The sequence below is a fragment of the Coffea arabica genome, chromosome 8c, assembly GCF_036785885.1.
Source record: "Coffea arabica cultivar ET-39 chromosome 8c, Coffea Arabica ET-39 HiFi, whole genome shotgun sequence".
Taxonomy (NCBI): domain Eukaryota; kingdom Viridiplantae; phylum Streptophyta; class Magnoliopsida; order Gentianales; family Rubiaceae; genus Coffea; species Coffea arabica.
Genome location: NC_092325.1, coordinates 41,189,529 through 41,201,072, shown reverse-complemented (window position 1 = coordinate 41,201,072; position 11,544 = coordinate 41,189,529). Strand labels below are relative to the sequence as shown.

Genomic DNA, 11,544 nt, shown 5'->3' with positions numbered 1-11,544 from the left:
GACGAAGGGCCATCATCAACCCAAAGCTCCTACCAATCACACATCCTTTTTTTTTTTTTTTGGAAGGAACCAATCACACATTAGATGAAGTTGAAGTGACAAATCCAAGGACAGCAAGCATAAGAATTAGACATCCCCTAGGATCTCTTTCAATGAAAAATTCAATGATTTGTGTCAAGTGTTTCGCCACATTATATTTGAGGAAATTTTGCCATCCAAACAAACACTTTTCATGATTCAAGGGTCATGTGTTCAGCTTTTTCTCATATATGACACTCTATTCTCCTATGGAATGTTCAATTATAGTCAAATAAATCTAGAGAAAAATTCTGCTAGTTAACCTCGGAAAGTTAAAATGATCCATAACAAAAATGACCTGTTGATTCAATACTTTTTTTTTTTTTTGGACAAATCCTCATATTATATTCCTGCTTCTATTCTAATCGGATTCCAGCACGAGCAGTTGCCAGGTCAACCATATTTGCTAGCTTTGTCCAATTGTACGAGATATACATTCATTTCTTCATAATGTAACTCATTTTAAACACAAAAATAAATATAGAACAATTTTTTTGTGGATGGCGTTAAAAATAACGCATATACAGTGATCTGAATCTTTTTTTTTTTTTATCAATCATGACCATGAACCTTTCGAGAACACTGATGATCGACCCTACCCCAAGGCTTATTCATCTGTACTAAGAGAGGGCCCAATTAGGCTAACAGAAGTTAAAGGAAAATAATCCCACCTCTAAATCAAAGGATTGCATTATCGCTCATCATTTGGACTTTAACGCATATGCAGAGGTTTGAACCCTAAACCTGCGATGCTGTATTTCATGTTTCATGTGGTTCATTTTAAGTTATCTAACACGTTAAAATTGCTTCATGTGTAACTTTTTTTTTTTTTTTTTAATTACCTACCTTCTTTTTCTTAAGATAGTGATAACTATAAGATGTACACTTCTTGGAAGGACCACAAAATTCATTGTTTTGGTAATCATTCTGCCCTTTATTAATCCTAGAACTAGCTGATACGAGTTGAATTGAATAATTAACGTACTAACAACCATCAAATGTCTTCTACTCTATGTGTATAAAAAATAAATGTCATCCTCTTTTATTTTTGTTTTTATTTTTTGGGACCTTGAATTTTTAATATGAAATTGGAAATAGAAAAATTGCATCAATCATCCCTCACATATCACTGATGTGAAAATATAATACCTTAAAATGAAAACGAGTAATTTTAATCCCTCGTATATAAATTGTGGTCGTATTTTTAGTCCTTCGATACTTTTTCGGACTAATTTTAGTTAGGATGAGCCATAGTATCACTGCTTTATATTTAAAGAGTAAATTTGGCAAATCACTTATTCCATTGACCTAAATGTAAAGAACCAAATGGCTAGTATACCTATGGCACTTTAAAAAATTAGGCTTATATACCTATGGCTAGTCTTTTTACACATTAACGTAATGCCCAACCAAGTCAAATAATAAATATTGGACCAATACATATAAAATTACCGATTTAGAATCCAATACCTAAACGTCCTTTTAAAAAATCTAGATCACATAGCTTTCTCTTTTTCTGCTAATCAAAGTTATACAAAACTCTCCACTCCTAAATAAAAAATTTTGCAGTTGCAGCACACCAAAATTTCAAATTCAAACAGTAAATTCATATTTACCCAAAGGCAGACTATTTCCATGGCAACGGAACTTGGCTGAGTTCGTTTATTCCTTCCAAGGAATTTTCAATTGCTTTTGTGGGTGGCCATGATGACAATGGGCGGCAGCAGCATGAGACAGAGGTGTGGAAATGGAATTCGTAGAAGGGTTTTAGAAGAATATTTCAATTGAAAAATCAGGTCATGGAAAAGGGAAATTTGGGCGGATACAGCAAAATCACAGGGTCAAAAAAATTGTCTTTAGTAGCTTGTTACTTGAGAATCCAAAGGAAGAATTCAATGGAGAATGTGAGGAAAAGTCTACAATTGGATGTTCCTCTAATTACTTGCGAATCAAAAAACCTCAGCTTTCCTTTATGGTATGTAGGAGAAAGAATGTAAGTGAAAAATTTCGAATCTAAAAAAAAATTCAAATAAATGGCATGGTTGTTTATTGTCCATGATATCTACCATCAGTCCTTTTACATTTGATTCAACGCAATAAATGATTTCTCAAGTTTATCCTTTAAATACGGAGCACGTGATAGGTCAGTAGCTCATTTCAAATAAAAATAGCTTGAAAAGGCGTTGAGGGCAAAAAATAAGTACATTTATATGTTAGGAATTAAAATTGCTCATTTTTTGTTCCGAATGACTAAGGGGGTGCTTGTTTCATAGATTGGAATCGGAAATGGAAATGGAATCATAGACTCTGGTTTTCGAATTAAACTTTTCATTCCAATATTTAACTTGGTTCACATATTAGAATTAGCATCATTCCAATCCCTGATGCTTGGTTTGATGAGTGTTTCGAAATTAAATGCAATTAAATTCCAAATTTACCCCTGATATAACAATTCTTATAAAACAAAGGGATAATTGCAGGAACCTCCCTTATAAGAACAGAGTACCCATTTTTCCATAAACAAATTTATTTATCGGATAAAATAAAAATAAATCCGTTTTTCAATAAAACACCAGTTCTTTATGGCTTTTCTCCATAATAAGAACAGAGTACCCATTTTTTCATAAATAAATTTATTTATCGGATAAAATAAGAATAAACCCGTTCTCCAATAAAACACCAACTCTTTATGGCTTTCCTCCATTATAAGAACAGAGTACCCATTTTCTCATAAATAAATTTATTTATCGGATAAAATAAAAATAAACTCGTTCTCCAATAAAACACCAGTTCTTTATGGCTTTCCTCCATAAATTGTCCATTTTCCCATTTTTCCATAAGCTAATTTATTAGTTGGATAAAATCAGAATAATGTTAAATCACAAAGCCTACAAAGTCTTGGATTTGGGTTTCCAATCTGTAATTGTAGATTTATTGCAGATTTGAGTTTCCCATTCTTATCTAATGACATAACCCATTACTCAAACGACTGCTTCATGTTATTCCAACTATGTGACATCATCCAATCGGCGAAAAGATCCATCAATCCTTGAACATTCAGGGTATGCGATAGCGCTTGCAATCGAGAACCCGCCTATTGGTTGAAAATCCCCAGCGGCATTAGGGAGGAGGAATTCTCATTGAGGGATGGCGGGTAAGGGTTCCGCTAGTTCTGATTGTAAAGCGGATTGCCGGAGGCCAGGTTAGGAGGCAACGACATCGCAATGGTGATGGTTTGTGACGAAGATATTAGCGGAGGTGGTTCGGCAAATTGAGCTTCCTGGGAAAGAAACGGAAAAATGGAATTGGTTTTGATTATGGTGAAGTCATGGTGATGGAGAGAAAGAGAGGGTAGAGGAGTCATAAATGTTGTCCTTGGGAATAAGTTGAGGGTTTTGTCCAAAACCTCCCAATTTGCTTGGGAATGATTTTTTAGAAATGATTCCAAAAATTGTATTCCAATAGACTTAACCCAAGCAACAAATAAGGGATTTATTCCATTCTTTGATTCCCAGACCCTTTAACCAAGCAGCCTAAATTTTCACATCATTTACGTGATGGAATGGACAATTGGTTCAATTTTTCCATCGGAATTCTCCACCAAATCATGGCGTTGAATTTGATGTTTTTTATCTAATCCCCTAGGAGTTACGATATAGGGCTCTAGTAAACTGGACATATCTGTTCTCGCCCTGTTAAACAATTCATTAAGCTGTTCTTGAGAGATGTTTTGGCCCAAGTTAAATGCTCACTGTGGGCCTACTCCATTTAGCCGACGGTAGGAATACATGCTATTGCAAGAAATATAGACCTATGGCTTTTGTGCAAAATCAGTGTCAGATAATGTTCAAGTCCATTTTCAATAGTAGTAAGATTTGGGAGTTTTTTTTTTTTTAAAAAAAAACCCTTTGGGAATTTAACTCGGCATTAGCAAAATCCTAATGATAAAGAGGAACATCACTTACATGTTTTTTTTTAAGCACCATCTTCTTGAACTTACATGAAGATTTTTAGTAGCTGTTTCTTTTTTCTTTTCAAAGTGGTCTCTCTCTCTTTTTGTATAATCTTTTTTTTTTGTTTCACGAAGATCGTGGATTAAGCGATTTTCAAATACGAAACACAATTCCATCATAATTTACATGTAAAATTTCCCAAACTAAAATATATCCTCAGGTGTTGTAACTTGGCCTTTTCTTGCACCTTTAGCTTATCTTACAATAATATTTTTATTTCTTGTTCAACAATAGCTCATCACACTTCAAGAAAGCCTATGTTGGAAAACTTCAACTTTTATAAAAAATAATAATGTCCTTTGACTTTCTCCCCCCCCCCAACAAATTTGTGCTTCCTTGCAGATCAAGAAGTCAAAAAGCTGAGGCACGTTGAATAGGTTGAACCTGTCTTTGTCAACCAACTGTTTCTTGGGTTAGGAGAGCCCAGATTTGCCAATGGAATTACCCAAGGGCCCAATCATCAGACCCATAAACTTTCCACCCCGAGACGCATATAAGAACCCACAGCCCAATCACGGTGACTCCAAGCGTCACAGGTTTTAACCAGCCCAATCAAAACGACATCGTTCACACCATAAATCACTCAAACCGACATCGTTCAGAGCAACCCTGAGTGGCAAAATTGGAAATTGACAAGAAGAAGACAAAGCACCAGGGCAGCAAATCCAAATCCCTAAAGGCTTTTGTGCTTTTCCTCCCCCCTCTTTTTCCCCTTTCAGCGTCCCCGCAGCCCACCGCCACTTCAAGGCATAAAAATAAACAAAGCAGCAGTCTTTGTTTTCCCTCTTTTCATCCGTTCACAATTTCTTTCTTTTCCTTAACTCCGCGGCGTAGATCCGAGGAGTTTCGGAAACAAAATCACAGCTTTAGCAAAACCCTATTTCGGCCTTCTTTCGCAAACCTTTCCTTTTCTCTTCAGATCTTCATCTCATCGCTACTATTTGCGAGGTATTCATCACATCGCTGTGTTTCTTTATCTATTTATTTGTTGTTTTATTATGTGTAGCTCTTCTCTTTTATTTTGCGGGCTTATTTAGACTTGATTTACTAGATTTGTGGAAGATTGGATTTTGATGACCTTTCTGAGATTGCATATGATGGTCCGTATGGGTTTTCTTCATGTTTTGATGGGTTCGTCTTGTTTTAGTCGTTAAGTTTCGTGATTTCTTTTTTTTGGGTCTCCGTTGATTGAAGATCTATTTGCTTAAGATGTTTTTTGTTCAAAATTTTTTGTGCTTTTTGTGTTTGTATTGTACCTGTTGATGCGTCTTGTTGCTTTTTATATGTCAAATAAAAGATGAGTCCTTTGTGGTGGTTTTTTCGTTGAAGATGGATTGTTTTGGCGCATGTGTCTCTTCGTATGCTTCTATAATGAAGGGTTGTCGTTCATTATGGTGGGTCCGACTTTTTTCTTTTCTTATTTCAGCTTTTTGCTCTTGGTGGAATGTTTAAGGGGTGTGTCTATGTTTCGTTCTTTGAAGAGTCAGAAGATTCAAAAATAGTTGCTTGTAAATTTAATTAGGGTCATTGTGTAGATATTCTGCAGAAGCTAGCTTAAGAATTGCAGTGTGGAGCGTGGGATGTTAATCCATTGACGTAGATTCTCATCCTACCGTCTGCATGGAGATACCCAATTCTATTAAGAAGCTACCAACTTTTTGTCCTGTTTGTTTTTTTTGGGTTGCTTTTTTTCTTGTTGAGTTAGATGGTTATGAGATGATTCTGTTGGTGTGATTGTTCTCTATGCACTACAATGTTTGGTAGACTTGGCTTACGTTTTCCCCTTGTTTTCTGGATCATTGGTTTGTAAGAATTGGCTTTGTGGTTTTCCCAGTAATCCATGAATACCAAATCATGACCCTTTGTGTCTAATAAGTGAATTAGGTGACTGGAGCTAAAGTATGATATTGTGATAGATCTCATGATTTAAGGAGATGCAACATGAGCTGTTGATGCACTGGACTTGAACTGTATTTCTGTAAATGGATATATGAATTTTTCTTACGTGGAAGCGTCTTTCTGCAAGAACTAAATACATAGCTCTTTATTTCTTGAATTGTATCTCTAACAATTGGAATATTCATGTTATTGCTTTTTACTCAATTGATACTTGGTTGTTAATAATGCAGTCATGGCTGGCCTTGCACCGGAGGGATCTCAATTTGATGCGCGTCAATATGATGCTAAAATGACCGAGTTGTATGTCCTTCCTGGCATTTGTCTCCTCTCATAAGAACAAAATCAAAATTGAAAATTTTTGGATTCCTAGTTATGTATTTTTATATGTTCGTTTAAAATACACCACTATGTAGTTCTACATCCCATTAATTTATTTGTGCTTGAGACTGATTAGCCTATGATTTGGTTATGATGTTTTAGTCTATTTCTTATTGTTGATTTTTGTTTCATCTGCATAGGCTTGGTACTGATGGTGGTCAGGAGTTCTTCACTTCTTATGATGAGGTTTATGACAGTTTTGATTCAATGGGGTTGCAAGAGAACCTTCTCAGGGGCATTTATGCTTATGGTAAGCTGTGGCTGGGAATCGCTGTTTGCCTAGTCAATCATGTGGCATAGGCCTAAATTTAATCCCTTGCAGATTGGTTAGCTTGTCATAGTTGGTTAAGAAAATTTGTGTAACATGTGGCATATTGGTATCGAGTACAGCTACAATAATATATCCTAATAAGATTGAAAAAATAAAATCTGTTGATCACCAATAAGGGTTCTTGAATAAAGTTTTAAGCAGATACATGTGTAAATTAGTATACGATTGACGTAGATCTGATTTAAGATTATTTATGTTAGCGGTTATGTGAATGGTTAGATGCTTCTATCTGCCCCATAATCTTCTGGATTACTGCCTTAGCGTTGTGAGGCACTCTACTTACTCAAGTTGCCATCTGTTTTGGTTTCCTTCACATCAAGCTAATGCTTCTTTGGTTTTGTGATGACAGTTTTGTTTTCTATTGCTCAATATGTTACTAGGCTGCTAATTTTTTCCATTCTTAACTGATTTTGTTTGTCATTGTGATTTTATGTTTTTGATATGCTATACATGCCTCCTTGTACATTTTGTTTGTTATGTTTTCTGCTATGAACTTTTTAGTTTGGCTATTTTGATAGTTTTTCTAAAAATATTGACTAATAAATTCTGGATTTTTAATTCAAAGGTTTTGAGAAGCCCTCTGCTATTCAACAAAGGGGAATTGTTCCTTTTTGCAAGGGACTGGATGTTATTCAGCAGGCACAGTCTGGAACCGGAAAGACTGCAACTTTCTGTTCAGGAATCCTCCAGCAGCTAGACTACAGTGTGGTTGAGTGTCAGGCTCTTGTTCTTGCCCCCACCCGTGAGCTCGCGCAGCAAATTGAGAAGGTTATGCGTGCTCTTGGTGACTACCTTGGTGTGAAGGTTCACGCTTGCGTGGGAGGTACTAGTGTCCGTGAGGATCAGCGCATTCTTTCCAGTGGGGTTCATGTTGTAGTTGGTACTCCTGGTCGTGTATTTGACATGTTGAGGAGACAGTCACTTCGCCCTGATTACATCAAGATGTTTGTGCTGGATGAAGCTGATGAAATGCTTTCCAGAGGTTTCAAGGATCAGGTTCTCATTTTTGAATAGTGTAGTTTTGTTGGCTTCTGCAGCTAGGTTTACATAATCATATTTGTCATTTCCACCTTTTGTGTTGTGCATGTATATGTTGGAAAAGTTGCCTCTCTCAGCCTTTTAAGAGAGGTTGTGTGTGTCATGTGTGCATATTTCTAGATTTCTTGAAAGACTGTTGCGGGTTGCAGATAATTTCAATATAAACTGCCTCTGATAAATTTACTTTCTTTATTTCAGATTTATGATATTTTCCAGCTCTTGCCGCCCAAGATTCAGGTTGGTGTATTCTCAGCTACAATGCCACCTGAGGCACTTGAAATCACAAGGAAGTTCATGAACAAACCGGTAAGGATTCTTGTGAAGCGTGATGAGCTTACTCTTGAAGGTATCAAGCAATTCTATGTCAATGTTGAAAAGGAGGAATGGAAGCTTGAAACACTTTGCGATCTTTATGAGACCCTTGCCATTACCCAGAGCGTCATCTTTGTTAACACCAGGCGTAAGGTGGACTGGCTCACTGATAAAATGCGTAGCCGCGACCACACAGTCTCAGCCACCCACGGGGACATGGACCAGAACACCAGAGACATCATCATGCGGGAATTCCGCTCTGGTTCTTCTCGTGTGCTTATCACAACTGATCTTCTGGCCCGTGGTATTGATGTCCAACAAGTCTCACTTGTTATCAACTATGATCTCCCAACTCAGCCAGAAAATTACCTCCATCGTATTGGTCGTAGTGGACGATTTGGAAGGAAGGGTGTTGCTATCAACTTTGTTACTCGTGATGACGAGCGCATGCTCTTTGACATACAGAAGTTTTATAATGTTGTAATTGAGGAGCTGCCAGCCAATGTTGCTGATCTCCTTTGAAGAGGTTTTGGTAAGGGCAAGGTAAATTTTTCCTTGTTTGGAGTAATTTTATATCTTATTTCGTAGGTTTAGCTAAAAAAGTGTACCAGACTTGAAATTGGGAGGTGCGGGTGCAATGATTTACCAAGGGCACTTGCATGTCTCAGTTTGGTTTAAAATCAGAACCTGTTCTTGGAAATTTTGTTGGTTGTCTTTGTATTGTAAGTGCTCAAAATAACTGCTGATTTGGAGTTGTTTGAATATTATTGAGTTCTACAGTTAGCTTGTCTTTGTGTTTGACCGTATATATGCTGTTCACAATTTGGTAGGAATTGTTCTTTGATGTTAGCATGCACGATGGTACGTTATTTTTAAGCAATGTGCTTGTTATTAGACCTGCTTTGTGCATTGACCAACCAATTGGCCGTAGGATGAGCCTGCTGGAATTCTTTGTTGATTGCTTGGGCTGCTGGGTGAACTAATGTTAGTTAACATGGTGGTCTATGTTTTGATCGGAGGCCACAGGGTCCTCTTGCAGCTTTTGGTGAATTACCACAAATGTACGTGGCGTGTTCACGGGGAAAGCTAGAATTTTGGACATAGTTGGCAAGGTCTTTTTTGAGCAGCGGTGGCGGAGCTCAGTTATGAATTTCCCCTTTTTTTTTTTTTGTGGTGGGGGTTTGGGGGAGGGGGTTGATGAGATGATGAAAAATTGGACATGATTTGTGGTATAGGGACAAATACATGCAATTGTGCCCCTTGAAAGAATTACATACGCTTCAATGGTGATTTTTGATCCTCATTGTCTAGGGAGGCTTCTGGCCGGCCTATATGCAGTCGCCTAAATTATTCATTTGGTTAATGATTTGAAGTTCGTTAGTTTTTCGAATTTGAATTCAAGGAAATTCGTACCATGTTTCAAGCCATTCTTTCCAAGAAATGTGGAAGAGGCTGCAAGGGTTTTGAACCAGCAACTTTTTTTTTTTGGGGACGCATTGGTGGCGTTAATTGCGGTAAAAATTTATCCTCGTCCGTATGGTTCATTTTCTCAAGCGCTGTGGTGAGTGAGACCTTGCCAGGCCAATTGAGCCGGGGGAGTTGGGGGACGAGTAATCTACCGATTGATTGAAGAAATAGTTTGAAAATAATGCAGCAAGTACAAAAACGCCAGTATAGATTGGTCCCATTCAGCTCAACGACGTTTTGTTCATTCTGGCTTGATTGTGTGTGTCATAGCTCCATCCATAATTTGGATGTAGATTCATCGTTGGATGAACTGCATTGCTGAAATTGAAGTGAAAAAACAGACGGTAGGCACAGCTACGAGTAGCAAACCATGGCATGGTAGAAATTCATAATCATCAGGTGTAAAAAAGTATAGAACAATTGTTCCATCCGTAGGACTTTCTTGAAGACCCTAAGAAGAAGGAAGGGGTAGTAGGAGTAGAAGATCGGGAGGACGAGTGGGACAGATTGATTTTTTTTTGTGTTTCAATCGATAACAAAAGGGACAGATTGATTGGTAGCAAGACTTTTTAGCAGCAAGAGCACATGCATGAGGAGTGAAATGGACTTTTGTGAAACCCTCATCATTCCAGCCCTCCTGCTTCATCTTTCACCCGAATATGGCCAAAGATTTCTCTTGGATTTCATGGAAGACTCTATTCGCTATGATGATTATACTCCACAAACCCAACCCCACCCCACCCCACAGCTAGGCATGGCCATGGTTCCACTTGGAACCGGGAACCGGACCGGAACCGAACCGTTTGGAACCGGACCAGAACCGGAACCAGAACCGTGGAACCAGAACCGTAGTAGAACCTTGGATAAAGGTTCCGGTTCTGGTTCTCTAAAAAATAGAACCAGAACCAGAACCGCCGGTTCCAGAACCGTTAAAAAATTTAAAAATAATTAATATAAAAAATAATAAAAGTAGAGGCATCATGATGACCAAGGTCATCATGATGCCACCACAATTTTTGCTCTCAATTTTTGCTCTCGGGGGCTCCTCCTGACTTGCACAAAGGTCCTCAGGCTCTCAACGGAAGAAAGAAACAAAGCAAAGGATAGAAAAAAAACAAGAAAGGTGGCTGCCTGCTAAATTTGACAAATTGGGGGTTAGGGTGAATTACAAGTTTACAACGTTACAATTCAACGTTGTAATTTTGTCCAAATTTTCAATACAACGTTACAAATTTGGAACGTTACAATACAACGTTCCAAATTTTTAATTTCATTTTGTCCTATAAATAAGACTTGAAATTTTATTTTCTACTACACCAAAATCAATCTTCTCTCTTCCATCTCTAAACTACTCTCAATTTCTTCATCTATTATCTATTTATTATTTCGTACTTTGTAGAATAATAATAAAATTAAAATATGATATTTATTTTGTATTTATTTTTTTACATTTTATTTAAAATTTTAAATATATTGTTATATTCGTATTAAAATTGGTAAGGATAAGAAATTAAATAAAATTGTATATAACCATACGGAACCGGAACCGGAACCAGAACCAGAACCGGAACCATAAGGAATCGAAATCAGAACTATGCGGTTCTGGTTCTACCTTTTTGAAGAACCAGAACCGCCGGTTCTGGAACCAGAACCAGAACCATCTTATATGGTGCGGTTCTGGTTCTACCTCTTTGAAGAACCAGAACCGGCGGTTCTGGAACCAGAACCGTTGGTTCTGGAACCGTGGCCATGCCTACCCACAGCTGTTAGTTAATTGATGCTTCTGGGCATGCCGGAAAAAGCAGCTCATGGCCATAAGAGAGGCGGCCCCAAAACCCCTTATCCTGCTGAAAGGCTTGAGTGGGGAATGGCACGGTTCCGCTGATACCTGTACAAACACCCAAAAATAATTAGGCAGCCACCCCATCATAGCTGTGATTTGAAAGAACCTTCACATTCGTTGTCGTTCCTCATTTATGCATAGGCTTTTTGTGTGATGCGCCCTTCAAAGTCCTTTTCTTGTATTGA

At 37.6% G+C, this 11,544-nt stretch overlaps 1 protein-coding gene across 1 annotated transcript; it reads left to right on the top strand.

The window, feature by feature from the left end:
- The first annotated feature begins 4,797 nt into the window (after positions 1 to 4,797).
- Positions 4,798 to 8,832, top strand: LOC113706293 (eukaryotic initiation factor 4A-14). Its single transcript, XM_027228165.2, has 5 exons — positions 4,798 to 5,039; positions 6,221 to 6,290; positions 6,509 to 6,618; positions 7,265 to 7,695; positions 7,936 to 8,832. The coding sequence occupies exons 2-5, from the start codon at positions 6,223 to 6,225 to the stop codon at positions 8,569 to 8,571; spliced, it is 1,245 nt and encodes a 414-aa protein (XP_027083966.1). The 5' UTR covers positions 4,798 to 5,039; positions 6,221 to 6,222; the 3' UTR covers positions 8,572 to 8,832.
- Positions 8,833 to 11,544: the final 2,712 nt, after the last annotated feature.